Source organism: Xenia sp. Carnegie-2017, unplaced genomic scaffold, assembly GCF_021976095.1.
Source record: "Xenia sp. Carnegie-2017 unplaced genomic scaffold, XeniaSp_v1 HiC_scaffold_1, whole genome shotgun sequence".
NCBI lineage: Eukaryota > Metazoa > Cnidaria > Anthozoa > Malacalcyonacea > Xeniidae > Xenia > Xenia sp. Carnegie-2017.
Genome location: NW_025813402.1, coordinates 8341503 through 8362481, shown reverse-complemented (window position 1 = coordinate 8362481; position 20979 = coordinate 8341503). Strand labels below are relative to the sequence as shown.

Genomic DNA, 20979 nt, shown 5'->3' with positions numbered 1-20979 from the left:
TGAGGATATAGATCCTTGTGGCAAGACCACAACCAACACGTCACACAGTTATTGAAATAATCACTTGTTCGTTTTTTTTAATTGCATCCTCAACTTACTTGAAATGTTTTACATCCAAATTGATTATACTTTCTGCATATTTTCACACATCCCTCCCTCAACGACTTGGCAAGCACATTTAAGGATTTAAATCAACTACTCTGACCACAACAGTTAGATCAAATTTATCTGTTTATTAAAACCTTATATCAACGAGTTTTACTCATTTTGCTGTGATCATTAATTAATATGGTAGTAAAAGTTTTTTCATTAATTTGAGTTCATTGCTACATTTGCATATTTGCATGTTTATGACTGATCAGTGTTGGAAATCTCGGTTCACCCCCCTCTCCACCTTCTGCAGCACTTTGTGTGCTTATGTTTGTACAGATCGCTTTGTAAAAACAATAAATTTACGATGCTTTGCCCCCACCCCGACCTCCTTCATAACTGAATTTCCGCCACTGTTACGGATTTGAATTGTTCATTTTCGAAAAGAATGATCTCTGACTTCTATCATGGTAGTTTTATCTTCTAGTTTCAAACATTTCAAAAAGTTTTCTTTCCTGGATTGTACTTTTACTCAATACTTGGTTTAGGCCAAATTCTACTTGATCGAAGCGAAATTGTTTATAAGAAAAGCCATGATAGAAATTTGAGGTGTAGAAAATAAGAAAATGATCGTATACCTTTTTAAATTGTGCTATATTCTTTTGTGAACTGCGATGTCTATTGCGTGGCTGGCATAACGAATATATAAAAGTTCTTAATTCCAAAACTGTGTTTATCTGGCGACTGTCAAAAAAAACAAGAGAACAAGTAAAAGTTTTAATTGTACACCGATGGAAAGGCGATGATAATTAAATTTTAGTTGTTGAAACTTAAAAGAATATTTTGAGGCTCTCTGATGATGCCACGGAATAACGTCTCCATGCAAAGAAGCTGTCGGTGCTGATGCATGGTTATGCTGCTCTGGGTCATGAATGAAAAAACTCATTTTCTGTCAGAAAATCCTGTGTTTTTATTGGTGAAGCGTATGACAGCTTATTTGCTGAAAATAATCAACAATAAAATTGCTCAATGCTTCAGAAAAATACGAATGCACTCGTTCTTCAACAAACTGGTGCTGCCGCAGAACATTGATGAGTGTGGTGAGTTACCAACACATCCTGAAGAGTGTGGGGAGTTACCAACACAGGCTGAAAATTGTGCGATGATAGTTCGCAATGCTTTAACAGAATTGAATTGAACAAGTACTTCCGAAGTGTCTTCTCTCTCCTGAACTGTTTAGTGTCCTGATATACACCAAAATGTGCATTTCAGTATCAAAGTGCACGTGTTGTCAAAAGTTCGTTGAAGATGATCAAACTAATATTTTTTAGCTTTGAATTTGTTTTATTTCAAAAACACAAAAAAGCATCATGGCATTAACGTTATGCTGACATATGAACGTGACCTGACGTAAATGAACGTGACTTGGTGATGAGAAATTTGTGATGTGAGTCTCGCAAGGCCTATATTAAAGTATAAAACTCTTTGTGGAGACCTTTTAAATTCTTTGGTAAGCACTTGAAAATCACTCACAATCAAATTGTTATTTGGGGATGCATGGTGGTACTTGCCTGCTCTCCACTGATCAACGCGAAAAGAGCGTTGTTTCATTTTGGCCATTCGTCAGCAGCACGCCGTTTTCTTTGAAAATTGGTCGTATGGGATTGAACAGGACGGAAACATCGACTAATAGCTACACTAAATAATTATATTGAGCATATTATTTGTATCAGTGACGCTTTACGTATAGAATAAACTACATCAGCTGATTTTTTGATGCTTTCAGATTTCAAAATACCTTTGATGAAGGGATTTTTTATTCTTTGCATCATCGTTTTTATGAACGTACAATGGGTCGACAGGAAATAGCCCTCCATAAACAAATAACACGGTTTTTTAAAATGATCTACAGATTTTATACTTGATGATGAAGAAACTACTGCGCATATACCCAGAAAACACAGTATTATTCTTTATGAGGCTACTTTTTTGTTAATCCATTGTTCATAAATTTTAACATTTAGCTGCTGTAGCTTATTTTATAAGCAAAGCTAGCTTGGTTTTTAGTTGTTCAATAAATTGATTCAATTGCGAGGGTTTTTACTCACGGTAGTTTTAATTTTTCGACAGAAATTATTGATTTATAATTATTTAAATATGTTATCATACCGAAAATGTAGCAGTGAAGTTGCTTGTTGAAAGCTTTTGTGCCATTTTTAAATTTTTGTTTTTTCTTGCATACAGTTTATGTGTATGGAAATGATGCCTTGTCTGCTAAAATAGGCCTTTTAATTTTCGTTTTGTACATTGTATATAATATATTTTATGTGACGTCAAGTGATTTTTTAGTTAAAGCCTCGCTTTTTTATATTGTCTCTTGAATTTATGCCTTGTAGTAAAATTATTTCTAGTCTGTAAATTTGTAGCATAAGAAAATTTTAATGTAAAGTTGTGGCAATGAAATAATTTATTTCATATTAAATTTTCAGCCTAACCTATTGTAGCGTACTCAGTTCGTGTGTTGAATAGCAAGGATGACAGTCTCAACGATTTTGAAGAGAATTTCTCACATTTTTTCTAGCTGCCTGAAATATTTTTGTGCCCTAAAAATTAGAATTTTATGCATGTATTTTTGTTTGCGTTCCTAAAATCGTCGTGTTAGCATTGACAAAAGTCTTAATTACGTCAGAAGGCAGGAACGCGCAGTGAATTTTGGACTTTATTGTGTGACTTGGAATTATGTTCCAAGTACCACTGAACTTTTCAAAAAATCCTTCTTTTACCAGTCGTTAACAAACAGCTAGGGCAAACAACCAGCTGATAATTCCCAAAACTTCTTGCACGGGAAATATCAGATTAAAAAGGTTTCCCGTGACAATCAATACAAACTGAAAGCAAAACTTTCACTGAACTTTTGCAGGTACATATAGAAGATAAATCATTATCAGCTGATTGTTTTGAGAGCAATGACAGTCTTTATATTATTTTATGGTGAGAGCACGTTTATCAAAATTGCCTAGAAAAAGAGCAAATTGAAGATGCGCCCCGCATGAGTTGCGCTGAAATTGCGGCTCAATTACCTTGGAATTGCACCAAAATTGTGAGAACCTTGCCTAGACAGACATCATGTTCTTTCCATAGTTTGCTTATGCTTTGCTAAAATGCACTTATAGGAACTCCTTCACCTATCTTTCTTCTGTAATTTGACGTTTGAGTCTACAGTCTATCTTTTGTGCTTGTATTAAAAAATATGCAATATAGGGTGTCCCACCATAATGGCGATACGATAGATTACAAATCATTTTATTGCTCGTAATCTTCTACTTCTACACATATTATTCCGATATTATTTCAATTATTTCAACGAAAATTCGAGAAATGATGATTTATTTCATTATTACTGTGACGCTTTTCTCTATCATGAATTACCATGTGCAGTTGTGTGCAGTTGATAAGCTATGGTTTCTCTATCATGAATTACCATGAGTGTGTGCAGTTGATAAGCTATGGTTTAGTAAATTCATTTAAGCCTATTTTCTATCCAAAAATAATTAAAATTTTATAACTAAGAGTTGAAAGCGGGGTTCAATTTAGACTATAGTCTTTGACTAAATTATTTATTCCAACATCAAATGAGCCATAATGGTTTGCTTGTCATACATGAAAATTAGTCGAATAGACGAGAATAAATCCATCATAAACTTTGCATTGACAAAAATATTTGTTGATCGTAGCGTTTCTTCTTCAACTTAAGACATCATAGGAAGTTTAAAAACATATATACTAATTATAAGATCTGTACACTGCGTTGGATTACAGAATGTTGTGATGATGAGGAACGGTGAAACTTTGTGCTTTAAAGGATGAAATATTATATTTTGCAGTTATAAAATGTGAGCCAGTGAAGGGAAACTTTCTTAGCAGTCTTTGAGAACACAAGCCTCTTGTACCAGTAAAAATCGTGTATAAATGATAAAATATACTCAAGAGTTGATAGTAACTTTGAAAAGAAATCGAAGTATTTCTTTATATTTTATCTCTATCTAATACAACTCAAATCTTCAGTTTACAAAATGATGCTTTTTGGAGCATGTTTCATCGTCTTTCTGTTCAAATTGTCTGCTGGAAAAGTTGTTTTGGAAAATCCAAAATTTCATTGTTCCCTTCATCATGGCACACTCTTTTCAGATCCGCACCTAAATCAACCAACTTGCTATGTCGCTTATTTTCATCTCAATATTCGTTTTGTCTTCATCTCGTCCACCCGAATTTCATTCTTTTTTCTTTTCATAGATAAAATTCCAAAATTACTGTGATCTAGGTCTTGTAAAGAAAGTTTGTTGTAATGCATGTCTGTGTAGGCAACAAGATCATGCAAGTTCTGGCAAGATTGTGTAAATGATCTTGTCTAGATCTTACAACATTTTTTCTTGCTCTTTTCAAGAGGTTACCATGATCCTACCTAGATCTAACAAAGATCATGCAAGAACTTTCTTGATCATGTATGATCTTGCAACATTTTGTGCTTGTTATTGTTGTATGGAATCATCTTTTTGAAACGTCGTTCATGTCGTCATTTTGAAATGACGTGTATATCGTTATTTTGAAATATCGTTCATGTCGTCTTTTGGAAATATGGTTCATGTATTCTTTTCGAAATGTCGTTCTATTCGTTTTTCGGAAATGTTGTTCATGTCGTCTCTTTAAAATGTCGTTCATGTCCTCTTTTTGAAATGTTGTTCATGTCATCTTTTTAAATGTTTTTAATTTTTTCTCTTCGTCATTTATGTCGTTCATATCGTCTTATTGAGTTGATGTTTATGTCGTCTATATCAAATTTTAATATTCTGGAGTGGAGGTTTAATTCTTGGTCGTATAATTACTGTTAACAACTCACAAAAACCGACAATTAACGAATGTAAACTATAGATAGACATAAAGGTAGACCAAAGGTAAACAAAAAAAACTTAAAGGTAAACACAAAGAGAGATTTAAAGGTACTCATAAAGGTAGACAAAAAATGGACATAAAGTTAGACACAAAGGTGGACATAAAGGTGGACACAAAGGTAGACACAAAGGTAGACACAAAGGTACACACAAAGGTAGACTTTAAGGTAGACATAAAGGTAGACATAAAGGTAAATTTAAACGTACACACAAAGGTAGACTTTAAGGTAGACATAAAGGTACACACAAAGGTAGACATAAAGGTAAACTTAAACGTAGACACAAAGGTAGACATAAAGGTACACACAGAGGTAGACTTTAAGGTAGACATAAAGGTAGACATAAAGGTAAATGCGTCGTACATGCATGTCGTCTTTTTTAAATGTCGTTGAAGTTGTCTTTCAAAATGTTGTTTTGTCTCTTTTTTTAAATGTTGTTTATGTCGTCTTTTTGAGATGTCGTTTATGTGTCTTTTTATCAAATTTCCATATTCTTATGCGGAATTGTACTTGTTGGTCGTATATAATTACCTTAAACAACCCAGAAAAACGGATAACCAGCGAAACTTAACCGGTAGACAGAAAGGTAAACATTAAAGTAAAATAAAATAAAGGTAGACATGCATTAAGGTAAACATCAGAGGCGAAGAAAGCAAGTGAAATTTGGGGGGAGGGCACAAGTTTTTTGGGGCAGTTTCGGGGAAACGTTCCCCTCTATCCCCCCTTCCTATCCTACTGGTAAACATAAAATTAAACACAAAGGTATACTTCAAGGTAAACTTAAAGGTAAACATAAAGGTGGACATTAAGGTAGCCAAAAAGATAGACACAAATGTAAAGAACGTCAAACTAATAACTCACTCATGAAATGATGACTCTTAAAAATGACTTTTTAATCTAATGTTGTCTCTTTGAAGTGTTGTTTATGTCGTCTTTTTAAAATGTCGTTCATGTCGTCCTTTCGAAATGTTGTACAAGTCGTCTTTTTGAAATGTCGTGTGTGTCGTATTTTTGAAAACTCGTTCATGTCGTTTTTTGAAAGGTCGTTCGGTTGTCTTCGCTTGAAATGTCGTTCATGTCGTCCCTCTGAAATGTCGTTCGTGTCGTCTTTCTGAAATTTCGTTCATGTCATTTTTTTGAAACTCGTTCATGTCGTCTTTATGAAATGTTGTTCATGTTCTCCTTTTGAAATGTTGTTAATGTCGTCTTTTTGAAATGTTGTTCATGTTCTCCTTTTGAAATGTTGTTCATGTTCTCCTTTTGAAGTGTTGTTCATGTCGTCTTTTTGAAATGTTGTTCATGTTCTCCTTTTGAAATGTTGTTCATGTTCTCCTTTTGAAGTGTTGTTCATGTCGTCTTTTTGAAATGTTGTTCATGTTCTCCTTTTGAAGTGTTGTTCATGTTCTCCTTTTGAAATGTTGTTCATGTTGTCTTTTTGAAATGTTGTTCATGTTCTCCTTTTGAAGTGTTGTTCATGTTCTCCTTTTGAAATGTTGTTCATGTTGTCTTTTTGAAATGTTGTTCATGTTCTCCTTTTGAAGTGTTGTTAATGTCGTCTTTTTGAAATGTTGTTCATGTTCTCCTTTTGAAATGTTGTTCATGTCGTCTCTATTAAATTTCAATATTCTGGAATGGAGGTATAATTGTTGATCGCATAAATACCGTCAACAACCCACAAAAACCGACAATTACCAAAGTAAACATATAGGAAAACATAAAGGTAGAGATAAAGGTACACATGAAGGTAGATATAAAAATAGACATAAAGGTAGACAAGGAGGTAGACAGAAAATATACAATAAGGTTGAAAAAAATGTTGACACAAATATAAGAAAGAAAAAATTACGCATGTGATAATACAATAATACAGCCAGTCAACTGTCTTTTTGTGGACCTATAGAAATTCTGACATTGGTAACATTATTTTTTATTCTTAAACAATAGTGCTGTTTCAAAAGAATACTTTATTATTTATTCTTTTAAATGAAAATCAATTCACTTTAAAAATAGCGGTATATCAAAGCACAGGTACGGAATGTGGTATTGTAGGATTGATCTGTGTTCGGCTGCGTATATTTAATAAAGCACAAAAGCACATATAAGTGCAACCAAAAAAAACAAGATCAAATGTGAACAGAAACAACAACAACAGCAAATGTAATGGCATAGCAATGAAGTAAATAAATTTGACAAAGGGAGTATTGTCGAAAACTATATGGTATAAACTAGTGTTAAACAGCAAGATGTTTACATAGAAGATAACGTGCTGGGCAACACACGTCGAGTTTGATGTTGAGACTGTTGACAAAGAATAAGCTGCTGACCTGAAGCTTAGCAATAAAGATTGTAAGAAAAACTGAGTTTTATCAACGTCTACAAGAATAACCATTTCACAGTGGAGATCATTGTCATATTTTAGATGAAAATATCACACCGATTGGTAGCGAAGCGCATCAGACAATTTATTGGTAGAAAGCCGTTCGAATATACACAGTGGTTTTTTAAACAACTGATTTACACTAAAGCCCTGGGAAGAAACACATTTGGACAGATAGGGAATAATGGCTGTCGTCAAATATGTCGTCGACAGGACAAATATATAAAATATGGTTAATCACCAGTTTTAGGTGTCATATACCATAATATTGGAATATGTGTCATGACTCAACACCTCAAGAATAAAGAAATGTACAATCTCTTATTCTATGAAAGCCCATCAATCCATTGAGGAGCAGATGAGGAAACTCATAGCACCATGCAAAGATGATCTTTACTGCACCTTCCTGAAAATTTAACAGCTACTGTAAAGCTTGCTGGACTAACATTGAATCTTTAACGTGTCAATCTTATATTTAACTACGACAAGAAACTATTAATGACATGAAACTATTAATGACCGCACCCGATAAAGCAAATCAGACATCTTAGGAGAGAACTATGTATAATTTTATTTCGACACAGACACTATATTTATTCTGCGCTTTCACTCTTTTTTAAATACATATTTCTTGCACGCCTTTACTTTTACAGAATGACTTTCTAACTTGTTGCATTATACTTTGGAATTATCTTCTTTAATCATTGTAATAAACCTGTTCGATGCAATTAAATACTACAAAGCAGGAATGGTACATTAAATTTTTCATTTACCATCAACGCACTCAATGGTCGAGTGTGTAGACGCGGAGGTTTCTCAGGCTGAGGTATAAGGTTCGCATCCTTCAAGGGTTAGTTGTGTGTGGTTGCTTCGAATGTTGTGCATCAGAACTGCATGCATTAGACTTGCAATAAATGAAGGCCGTAAATGAAATGAAGATAAAGTTAGAATAGTTAATGATATTGATAATGTACACAGTGTTGGAAACAGCAATTCTCTTGCTGAGTTTTTAGAAAATGGAATGTGACACTATATTTTCAGAAAAATATTCGCAAATAAAAAAAGAAACAGGTCTGTTGCACAAATTTTTGCCTAAAAAAACTAAGTCTTTTGATCAAATTTTTCTATGACTCCCTACCAGCGTAGAGAGTCAATTTTTTATAGTCAGGAATTTTGAGGGCAAACAGACCTCGCACCAGCACACAATCTTCAATCTACAACCCCATACCGAGAGTGACACCGGGACGAACCAAGGACCTCGTGCATCGGAGGTCAGTGATGGTTAGTCGAACTATGCGCTCAACATCGAATGCTACCTGTTTTTAGAAGTATTTGCCAAATTTTTTCTCCTTAGATCAAGAGAAAAAAGTCAGTCTCGAACCTGAGAAGAAGCAATTACAACAACTATGACTGCGACACTCTTTACTCAACAATTTTCAAATCGAAAAATGAGAAAGAAAACGAACATTCTTAAAATCTTGACGATGAGATCGTAGCACTGTCAACCAAACAACTCCGCAAGAGCAGTCACGTACAACTCGCATGACAACATATTAAGTGATCAAGTAAAAACAACATTTGTTACCTATAATTTCATGTGGTTAAACAATATATAGCTAATATGTTGGGCACATGCTTATTCGCCATGATATCAAACTTCACCATTCATGAGGGAAGCTTACTTTGTTTTCCTGTCGATAATGCTTGGTACTTATGTTATTACCTGTGAGGAAGAAGACGAATAAAGTATCCATAATGTCGTGCACTGCCATGTGGTAAATCAGTTCGTATCAGTGGCGTAGGGATTATTTGACCTATCTGTTTGGACTCAGTCAACAAATTTCTGCTATCGTTCATAAAATTATTGTAATAACTTTTACCAAATCATAAGATTCCTGATACACACAGTAATTATGTAGTTATGTAAGTCCATCCTGTAAATAATGTTTTATCACTACGTAAGTTTATAATGACGCATGATATTCAATGATACCACAGTTTACTTTTCCATTTTCTTCATGATACCATGGTCTTCTTTTGTTTACATTAAACTTAGTATGACATTTTCTAATCAGGACTAAACTAATGCCTTTACTATGGTCTTCTTTTTGTCTACATTCAACTTGGTATGACGTTGTCTATTCTGGACTACGACAGCACAATGAATAAAAGTGAAGATGAATTTTCCCCCTTTTCTTGCAATATGGATACGTACACAAAAAGCAATGGTTATCTACTTAAGCAACGGTGTCCTACAGGTAAGAAAGACTCAGAAGATAACAATACACTTCTAATTATTATACAAATTAATGCGTGTTAATCAAGTCATTTTCTAACATTCATCCGATTCAAATTAACAGTGGATGCAGAATTTCATTTAGAAAGGAGTACATCATTTCAACATGTCTTTATACCTAAACATTTTAATATTCCAGCTCATAGGGGAGTCGGTACACCTCTTGCATTACCCTTTTAGGTCTTCCAATTCTAATCACATGGCGTATTGTTTACTTGTCCTTTATTTGGCCTGATCTTCGAAACTAATAAATATGCATTTAAACAAAAGATATCTGTTTTGCTTATATACACTACCTAAGTACAGGGATTGTAAAGCTCGCTCAAAAGGCGAGGGGAATACCACACAGAAAATTTAGACCAGCTCTCAGCTCTGTACAAAGGTCGTTGAATTTCATCAAATTAATGTTTTTCCTTGGAAAAAGGGGTCGGGGCATGCCTCACAAAACCCCATGCTTCATGGTCTCCGACCTAAACACAAAAACCATTATATATTTATATTTTCAAACATATTTTGTTAACAGTGCCTGACGAAAAAATGTTTTTGCCTCAAAGTTTTAGTAATAACATTCGTTTATTTAACATTATTTCTTTAACAGGTAAATTTTTTTGGTGACCACACTAAAATTATTCTCTACCCTGGCCGTGGAGAGGAGCTTATAACGTTCAAAATGGCTGCTCTCAGAGTGTCGCTACGAGATTAGAGTATTGTAAAATTATTTTAAGGAAACTAAGTGGTTTTGGGTCGAGCGACACATGAAGCTGGCGATATATATGGTTGTAGAATCCTCAGCCTTGATTAGATTGATTAGATTTAAATGATTCTTACTGTTGTAAATAGTCTTAATGGTAATGCAATAACAGCTTTTAGGAAGGATATTTTCATATCAATAAATAGACCGTGCAAAATTATATTTTCAAGATAGTTGCCGAGTATAATATTGTTGCTTTTAATACACTTGGCTATTACAAATAAAAAAATAATTCGGTGAAAATCAACAGAAAAGCTCCTTCCACGCTTTTGCATTCAAATGGAAGTCACAATAATTATTATGACTCACTGTTGTAGTGTATGTATTTTATTTAATTATTAGTAAAATCTATAAGTATAAATTTATAAAGTTTAGGATCAGGATCCGAATAAAAATTGAAGTAAGAAGTCAACATATACCAGGAACTTGCCACTTCACATTCCAGATTATTACTAATTTGCCAGCAATCATTGGAGAAACCAGGGGCGTATATCCTAATGAAGTTAATTATATGTTGTACCTTCTGTTATGTTCACAGCATGCTATCGTTTAGCGCTGCTCTTCAAACTTTGCTAAAACTTTATCAATATTCTCTTCTATCATATACTTCATTTCATCTTCCATTTCTTTCAGTTTATCCATCAAGGCGGAACGAAGATTTTCAAGCTTCATATTCATTGCATTCTCAATATGATCCTCCAACGCCACCTCAAATTCACGATTATAGTGATTATCTTTATCTTCAAGTTCAACATCGTCCAGTTCAATGTCGGAAAAAATAATTTTATCCAAAACGTCCTGAGTCAAATCCTCTTTTTGTCTTGAAAATTCAACGAGACACTGATCGTCCTTGGAGCTAAAGTACGGTATTTTATTCAGAGCTCTCTCAAGACTAATGACAAAGTTTGCCTACGAAGAAGAAATAAAAATGGAAAAATGTAATGCTCTGAGGATAAATACTTTATGTTTTAAAGTTTGTTACTTTTTGCCAAGCAAAAACATAAGCAATGCTCATTGCTGACAAAAGTTATCATGATACAGAGGGATAATTTACTACGGCTTTGAACTAAAACATATAGTACACTTGAGGTGGCCACGTGAAAATTAGGCTGTTTTTGTGTTTGATCTGTTGCCTGTTAATTAGTTGTCAAAATGGAGTACATCATGAATTTTTCTGGATACTTGGGGATCTGTCTGCATATCTTTCAATAAAAACAAACAAATAAAACGTAGCTACTCTGAAACTGTGTGTCCAAAAAAAAATCTCGAAGAAGTTATCGTGCATTTTATGAACGACGCATCATTGCATGCAAGTTGTTACAAAAGCAAAAGTCAACGTTGTCATTAGAGCTATTTTTGTCGATGATGAATGATCTATCGAAGATCAGTTAAATAGTGCTATCTCATTACTGATATACAATTTGATTTCTTCCCTACGTAAACTCGGGGAGCATCAAAATAAAAATCGAGAATATGGCTGCCATAAGGTTTCCTAGAACTGTAAGTTATGAACTTACTCGTCTCTTAAGTTTACCAAAGGTTGCCAACTTCATAACTTCATGGGTATCACCAACAGCTAAGCCAATAAGCACATTTTGAACCACAATAGACATTATCAGCAAAAACAAGAGAAGAACAAAGAGTTTTATGTGAAATAACTGAGGATACATTCCCTTTTTTAAAAACAAATCATTGTTCTCAAAGCCATTCATCATAGCAACGAATGTTGAGAAGAACGATATGTACATGTTCCCAAATGAATGGTCTTCTGCGAGGAGAATGTAAAATGTGGTGGAATAGGTCAGTATATACACAACAACAACAGCAAAAATCTACAGAAGAAAAAATCAAAATATGTAGAACTTTTTTAACTGTTTTTGAGTTAAGATACGATAGTGTTTAGGACCTTTCATTCTCTCGATATTGAAGGCCTAAATTACTTTGAATCACTGATATCTTCGTGTGAAATTTATTATCTTTAATGGACAACAAAGTAGTTTTTCAACTAACACAGCACTTAGCAAATTTTGCTGCAAGTCATTACAAATATAATATGGTTTTTCCTGTGAACTGAAAGGCCTTGTTGAATAAGGTTGCATTGAAATTGTAAGGGTATACCACAAAATGATTCGTTTCGTCGTATGTATTGTTTTTTGCTCATCTTTTTTAGAAAGATTAGCCAAAGCACCGGTACAAATTTGCATGCGTATAGAGTGGCTAGAAAAATTTTACTAATCATGTGAAAATTTACTCCCAACCTTCATAAGAGTCCAGACAACCTTTTCAATGAGATTAAGGTATAAGCCAAAAATAGGAGTCAGTTTCAAGACTTGCATGAAGTTTGTCCACGAGAACAAACAAATTATGGCACCAAAGCCAATTTCGCTAGTAGTCAACTCTTGCCTCAATGGTAGTATGTAAAAAATCACACACAGAATGAGCACAAGCCTTAGCCAATGATAAAAATCCTTGAAATAGTTGAAGCGCTCCACAAAAATCTAAATCAAAAATGCAAAAGAAAGTATTAGAGTAATTTTCTTGTTAAATTCTCCACAAAACAAACATTATATCGAATGTATGTCAAGTAAACAAGTATATTTATGAAGTATTTTGATTCGTTAAAATCGCAATCACGTCAGTCACTTGGTCTATACCAAAATAAGCGAAAGAGCAAAACACGATGTTGATTTAGAATGCATCGATTTCATCCCAATCAAAAATGAGGACATATTGTAGTGTAGATAAAGTATGTTCCGGTCTCAACATAAATGTTCATTTACAAACTGCAGTCCATACTTAATCAGAGGCAGCGAAAATATTAATTTAAAAAAAGTCGTACGTGCGCCTTGAACATGTGCCATTATCACAAACGTTTGGAAGCAAACTAAAAAATAGCTAAGACAACCACATGACAGATTACCATTTGTATTGTGTATTGTGGTTTATCAGACGTTTGTTGATTTAATCATTTACCTGAACTAATTCTTTTGTTAAAGAGGCAAATGTTATTATCAACATTATCACACGAAGGAAGATCATGGCAGATGCATTCAGTGGTTGACTCCTACGTTTGTTTTCTGTCATCGTTGTATTTTTCCCTCCGGTACCTAGTGTAAAACAGAATCTGTTTACGCATGCATCACTAGAATCATAATATTTCACTAAAAAGTAACATTCTATTAAAAGGTCGCTCTATTCGAATGAACTGTTCGTTCGTGTTAAAAAGCGGTGGTAACTATTTTCTTTCTTCATGCAAATTATAATCTTTTTACATTGGGAAAATATGAAATAGCCACTTTAGCTAAGTTTTCTTTCCCTAGATTTGCTTCTCAGTAGCAGCTTAAGTTGACTTGGTTCATACTTAAGCAATGGCAGTTACTCTGGTCTAGTTGAAGGTGAAAAGGTGAGCTCTATTCTTCGCATTTTCTTGGACAAAATATGTCTTGAAATTTACCACAGTACCAGTTTACCACATACATAATATTTTCGATGGACTAACTAAAATGTCTGTTTTTGAATCCATCTAATTAAGTACTAATATGTAAAGTTACCCATGTTTAGTAAATTTCATTGATAACATAGATAATCATGGATAACTATGGATCATAAGATCAAATTTCAATCTCTTGTTCGACAACAAATAAATTACGTGTGGCCAATTTTTTCTATATCGACTACTTTTTCTCTCAGAAACAATTAAATCATTCTGGGACCATAACTTGACAAGAATCAACTGACAAAACGAATGTTTTGCTTAAAGATGTTTCAATAAAAACGTGCACAAGTGTATAATTTTTACTAACGGTTAATGTGCTTGTACGAATGAAACCCGCCAATAATTTCGGTAGTATAAACAAGAAATAATATGTGAAAAACCAAATCGAATATCAGTAAGCTGACAAAATATTTAAAACCACGTCTCTTCCACTTTACATTGACATATTTCTTTGAAACTGGATGCTGTAGACAGATCTCGCAAGCCTGTTTTGTCATCATTTCCAGTGCTGCAAACTTTGGCCATGCACCATTATTGTCTATTAAGTATGAAAATGTTGACACAAGTTGTCGTTATATTGATAATGTTCAAAACAGGCATTAAATACGAAGTAGCTTAGAATATAAAATCGGTATATTTTAAAAATTTCCTGTAATGAAAATGACTTCATAGCTAGATAACAGGAAAAAAACCAAGGATTTTATTTACGTAAGGTTTCTATGAAACCAAGTTTTTTATGAAAGCAAGCTTTTTATACAACAAAAGTTTCTATGCAACCAAGGTTTCTGAGCAACCAAGAATTCTGTGTAAAAAGGTTTCTGTGCAACCAAGGTTTCTATGCAAGCACTGTTTCTATTCACTCTATACAACAAAAATGTAAATGCAAGCAAAGCTTTTATACAGCCAAGTTCAAGGTATCTATGCAACCAAGGGTTTTACGCAACCAAGGCTATATTTGTGCAACCATGTTTTCTATCCAGCCATACTTTTTATACAACCAAAGTTTTCATGCAGCCAAAGTTTCTTTATTAAGTTAATCTACATCATGTAGTTCTGAATCATCCTTTAATAACTAATATTGCAGGAAAAAAGATGATCTCTTTAGATATAGACTTACCTTTTGATTCAAGACAAAAGAAATCATACGTTACCATGCAACCATTTCCACGATTTTCTTTAGTTTCAATACATTTATCCAAAAGCAACTTGGCCATCTCTGGCATACCTGCGATCATTACGCACAGAGAATTTTCGGGACCATTCTTTGACTCTTTCAAAATCTTTTAAATTTCAAAAGACATTGAAAACCATTTAAGAAAAAAAGCAAAAGAGCGTCTTCATCAGAACAAACTTGACATTTACCATGATGAGGGAAAATTTTTAAAATATGTTTCGTAATCACAAATGGTAAATGGCAAAATGCATATTTTTAACTCTCCCCCCACCCCCCAGAACTGTAGATCGATTGTGGTGTCATCGCTCAAACCCTCTCCAATCCATACATTTGTACTTCTTTCGTTGTTGATGTTGCAATAAATCTTTCAAATTAAATAAAGCCTTAATACTCTAGCTTGTTTTAATGAATTGCCATACAATTATTTTATGTGTTTTCATCAAGAACTACTTTTCCAGTAAAAAAGTGGCCTTGTTGTGTTGATGTCTCCAACGTGAACTAAAAAACAAAAAATATGTCACAAATATCTTACCTCTTTCCAGTTGGCTGTATTTTGAAATGATTCAACAATTGCAGGCAAGTTGCGTTGCAAAGCCCAATCAAAGGCCGTAAAATCAATTTTGTCTTTCAGAGAAAAATCAGCTTTGCTTGCAAGTAAATAAGAGACAATCTTTGGAAAACCATATTTAGCTGCAAGTATCAATGGTGTTTGAGCAGAATGATCAATCAAATCGATTGTGTCAGGATGTTCTTGCACAAGTAGCTGGACGTTCTTCAAGAATCCCTTGCTGCAGGCAATATGCAACGGTATTTGATCATTGGTATCTCTGTTTAAATTAAAATAATATTTCTTAACAGGTTATACCATTCTATTAGTGACAATTAGTCATAACAGACACTTACATCAAGGTAGAATCACATCCGTAAGATAACAAAAGTTCCAAGACATTAGATTGCTTGAATGCAGCTGCGTAATGAACAGGCGATTGAAACAAATTGTCAACAGCATTGACCAATTTGGGATCCTCTTTAAGAATACACGTTAGAATGTATTTTACAACAAGAAGTGACCTTGATTTCACAGCTGAATGAAGTACAGATTCATTTCCTTTCGTTGTTCTTAACAACATTAGTGTCGTGTCGTGACCATAGAGCATTTCTAAGGACTTAAAACAAGCAGCAATATCAAATATTGTGTCATCCATATAATGATTAAAAATACAGAATAAAGGAATGGAAAATTTTTAAGATTTTCTATCTGAAAAAGAAAAGTAAACTTTGTGAATCATGTTTTTAAAACATAAATTTCTCTACTTTTGTCATCGTTTGTGCATGTTTATTGAAAATATTGAAACGTGAAATTTGTCTCAGATGCTTGCATGCACTGACAAAGAGTTATATCCTACTATCAATCAACTAACAACACAAGTCAGAATGATTAATGTTAAATTGTAAGCAAATGCTGTATATAGTATTTGCTTATAACTTGTGCAGCCACAGAGAAAATTAAAAAATTCTTCCAAAGAATGCATGACAGCTTTATTTCAAAAGAAATTTGTACATCCACTAATAAAGTACATTAGATCCGTTATCAATTAAGGATGCAACAGCGCACAAATTTTACAAGAATTTGGCAACAAGACCTGACAATAGCCAAATCGCAGAATTAAACACTTCAATATATTTCGTACCTCAGTGTTACCCAGTACAGCTGCCCGATGGATTGGTAACTCTCCCACTTTATCTGCCTCGCGTAGAGCTTCAGAAATACGAGCATCCTAAAAAATATAACTTAAAATTCATTTTCAAAGCAATGCTTTCATTCAAAGCTACAAACGCTTTACAAAAAACTTGTGCGCAAATAAAAATTTGAAATTAAAATTCTTGCACAAAAAAGTGAGCTTGAAGAAACAGTTATGTTTTACTCACCCAAAAAGAGACCTAGAATATTTTACTAAAATAAAGTTTCAAATGTGACGAATGTATTTGTTGTTTGATCTGTAATACAATACTATCAATATGAGTTTGATGAAATTTTGCCTCTCGATGTCTGTTGATATGGTACTAATTAGAGTCTGTTTAAACGGTGCCACCACATGTCTGTTGAATTTGCTTTAAATTTACAATTGGGAACTGCTAAAATTTGTCAATTTTTTTAGAATACACTTTTGTTTATGAGGAATGTCGTTTTTAAGGAATGAAAACGCCATATCGTTACCATGAGATTCAACAGTTTGACTTGGATTAACATATCAAACGAATAGTTCTCATGTTCACAATCTCCGTGACTGCCATGTCATGCATAAGCTCAATGTTTGAGCTTTTTTTTGAAGTGGTGTAAGAGCAACAAATTATTGCATTTTTCTTTTGTACCTACATCTTTAAACACTTTTAGAATTTCTTTTAAGGTATTGGGTTTAGATACAGCATGATGGAGGATATTTCGTTGAAAATCGTCAGTTTCCGTTATATCCATGTCTTGAAGTTCTTCCTCCTCAATACACACAAACCTCACCGATGAACCACGTTGAACCTTTCTAAAAAACGCCATTAGAGAAAGTGTTATATTCTATCCGTTTTTCATATTTCTTGAAAAGTCTGCTCAAAACTAAAATTAAACTCAGGAGTTGCGTTGCAAGACATAGTCCAGCTTTGTAAATTTTTTGAGTTCACTTCCTGGGAAAACGGATTTCTTAATGTGGCAATAACAAAACTTTGCTGGCTTTCTACTCCACTAAAAGCAAACTGTACCTAATCACATGCATCACAAATGACTCATCCCATAATGCACTATTGAGTGCACTTAAGCAGCCGGAGGAAATACAAAACATATTATGAACTTCACAATAAAGATTTAAGCATTTGATAACGAACTTAACAAACGTCTATAACGTCTTTTTTAAACCTTTGTCAAAATTTAACTATACTGTTACGATTTACTGTTGCGTGAAAGGATCCTTAAACTATTCGGAAGGTTAGGTGATTGAAATTGTCTGGAAAAATAATCTGCGCAGCAAAGTATTTTTTAATCTACCTTATAAAAGATTTTATTCGTCCATTATGAGATCTAAGGGACGCTGTGACCCAAGCTTTCTGTTTCCTACTTTTGCCATTATTCTCCTTATAATCGGATTCATCATCATGCTCAAAACTTTCGCTCAAGACTTCTCTCTCGTTCTTCGACATAATTCCTTAAAAAAATATTAGTGTGCTGGGTGTTGAGTAGAGATACTTTGGATGCAGAATGTTTGACAAATGACGCAATAAAAAGTTTTTCAAATAGACAAAAACATTGAAGAATATATTAGTGCGCTAGCTAAAGTCGAATCTTCTAAAACTACGAAATTAAAACTGATTTACTTGGGATTCGACTATGGCAACCATTATAGTAAGTGGAGAGGTGTATCACTCCCCAACCTTTTGTGAAAGTCCAGAAGACGTTTTTATATCAAGTACAGATATAGCAAAAGACAATTGCAGAACATGTTCTACAAATTTGCGTGTTTCTAGAACAAAAGATTATCCTGCCCCAAAAAGCACAATTCATGTATTGGTTTGCTTGTATTAAAATGCAATCCTTTTGCAGAACAATGAGCAAGCTAAAAACTTGTACTTAATTCAACTCTATTATTGCTAGACTCAATATAAATGTAATATAACAAAATAAAACAAATTCTGAATATAGGGACATCTCGCTTTTTTGATATTCAAGACAATATAAGAGTTGAAATACGGAGTAGGTGATATTTCGCCTTTATTCCAAAGACATCGTCAGCTTGCATTGTATCTATTGGTCTGACGATGTCTTTGGATAGAGACGAAATATCACCAACTCTGTATTTCAATTCTTGTATTGTCTTAAATATCAAGAAAACAAGACGTCTCTATTGGGAATTTGTTTTATTTTGTTTTATTTCAAATTGCCTGCTTGCCCTGGTTAAATGTAATATATAGCATGCAATTCTTTTCAAAGAATATGAAAGCGACAACTGTGTAGTATAATGTCATCCGACGTTCTGAAAGTTTAAGATTCAGCAGTATTTGACCTCCTTCCTAAAATCCCTGACGCAGATGAAAGGAATTTCATGCTTGGTTGGTCGGCCAAAATTTTTGGTTTTTCTATCAAAAACATATACAACAAAAGTCATTTCCTGAAAATAAAACACTTCTTCCATTTTTCTAAAGGCGTGTGGGATTCTGGATTCGAAGGACGCAGACATTTATGGATTATTGGGGATCAATTACTACCGAATCATACAAATTCTAATTTCACTGAACAATTTCATTCCGATAATTAAAGACCGTTATAAAAGACTCACCTTGAGCTGCGGATAATCCAGTAACTTAATATAGAAATTATTGCTTCTTATAAATTTCAACAAACAATGCTGGGACAGACAATCTGATTTGTATCAAACAACTAGAAAGCGTCGCGATGTGAGTACATGCAAAGTACATTTGTCAACCCGACGACGGTGAAAATGTCAAGACAGACAGCAAATATTGTGAATCAATATGACTTTCGATTTTTGAAGTACTCTTTCAATTTATACAATATTATCAGGGGCGGATCTAGGGTATGTCAAATCAGTCACGTACAGTGGCCCATTAGTGACACGTTCATTCTATAGAAAATCGTGCTTTCATTTTGTAAATTAATTGATTCAATAATAAAAAGGCAGTTTGCTTTACAAAAGTAGTCAATTTCAGTGAAACAACCGTATTCCACTAATAACAAAGAACAGTTTTCAATTTTAGTTACGTGTTCCTTTGGTTCACAGCCTTCTAGTTGTTTGATACAAATAAGACCTAGGTTGGCTTGGTATTGATAAACCATAAAATCGTTGTCTGTCCCAGCATTGTTTGTTGAATTTTATAAGAAGCAATAGTTTCTATATTAAGATACTGGATTATCCGCAGCTCAAGGTGAGTCGTTTAAGACGGTCTTTAATTATCGGAATGAAATTGTTCATAGTCATACACGTGTGTTAACACATACAAAGATTGTCAGATCGCGCATAAAACTGGATTCGCTCGAAGTGTCATTGCTTGAAGATGTACGTGTTATGTTGTGATTATGAATTCCTTCTTTGTTGTTTATCGTATTAAAGCACGATTTTCTATAGAATGAACGTGTCACTAATGGGCCACCGTAGTCACGCGACGTATGTTTATAGTTGAAAAATTCTTTATCAAATTTAATGATTACAATTGTTTTTGATCATTAAATTTTCGTTCTGTAATCGTTTGGATATCATCGTCAAAATCCGTTTTATGTATAAAATCTTATACAAATACCACCTTAGTAAACTGATCAGTTGATAAAAACATATCTAGAATTGTATTAAAGTGCTTATCTCACAATTTTTTTTTCGAATTTTCTGATTGAGGTAAAAAAATCATTGTAAAAGTTACTTTACAATTTTCTGATTGATGGCTTCATTTATGAGATAAATGCGTTTCTTTTCTCAAAATCGGCAATAATGGAGAAAATTGCTGCGCGTTCAATTTGCTTCATGAGAGCCTGAATCGAGAAGTATGTGACGTAACATAAGGACAGGAAGTTTTTCTGAAGTGTGACTTTGCTATAATTTCTACTTTATTTACTACGGCTCTGCATCAAAATGCCTGATAGATGTGCAGTTTTCGGCTGTTCAAACCGAGCAGAATTTGCTCGGAATAATCTCGACCGATAAGCAGGGTGGCCGGACCTATAAGAGCGTCCAATTGCTATTGTGTAATTGGTTCGTTTAAATTTTTGTCTTACTGTGATTGGTTTGACCGATTTTGACTGATAGCCAACTGAACTAACATAGTCAAGCTCACTGTCTGAATTGAATGTTTAAT

At 33.7% G+C, this 20979-nt stretch overlaps 1 protein-coding gene across 5 annotated transcripts; it reads right to left on the bottom strand.

Annotated features, from left to right (window-relative positions):
• Positions 1-9262: 9262 nt before the first annotated feature.
• Positions 9263-19667, bottom strand: LOC124444776 (transient receptor potential cation channel subfamily A member 1-like). 5 transcript variants are annotated; one of them, XM_046995455.1, is made up of 13 exons: positions 19452-19667; positions 18167-18323; positions 17510-17669; positions 16824-16910; positions 16036-16298; positions 15665-15959; positions 15076-15238; positions 14266-14496; positions 13436-13569; positions 12721-12960; positions 11980-12294; positions 10983-11371; positions 9263-10181 (listed from the first exon to the last, which is right to left on the bottom strand). In XM_046995455.1, exons 2-12 carry the CDS (start codon positions 18316-18318, stop codon positions 11012-11014), a joined length of 2400 nt encoding a protein of 799 aa, XP_046851411.1. In that variant the 5' UTR covers positions 18319-18323; positions 19452-19667; the 3' UTR covers positions 9263-10181; positions 10983-11011. The 5 variants fall into 5 exon arrangements, with proteins under 5 accessions (XP_046851411.1, XP_046851396.1, XP_046851391.1 ...); XM_046995440.1 differs by lacking the exon at positions 9263-10181 and adding an exon at positions 19179-19251 and having other exon boundaries at positions 10266-11371; XM_046995435.1 differs by lacking the exon at positions 9263-10181 and having other exon boundaries at positions 10266-11371.
• Positions 19668-20979: the final 1312 nt, after the last annotated feature.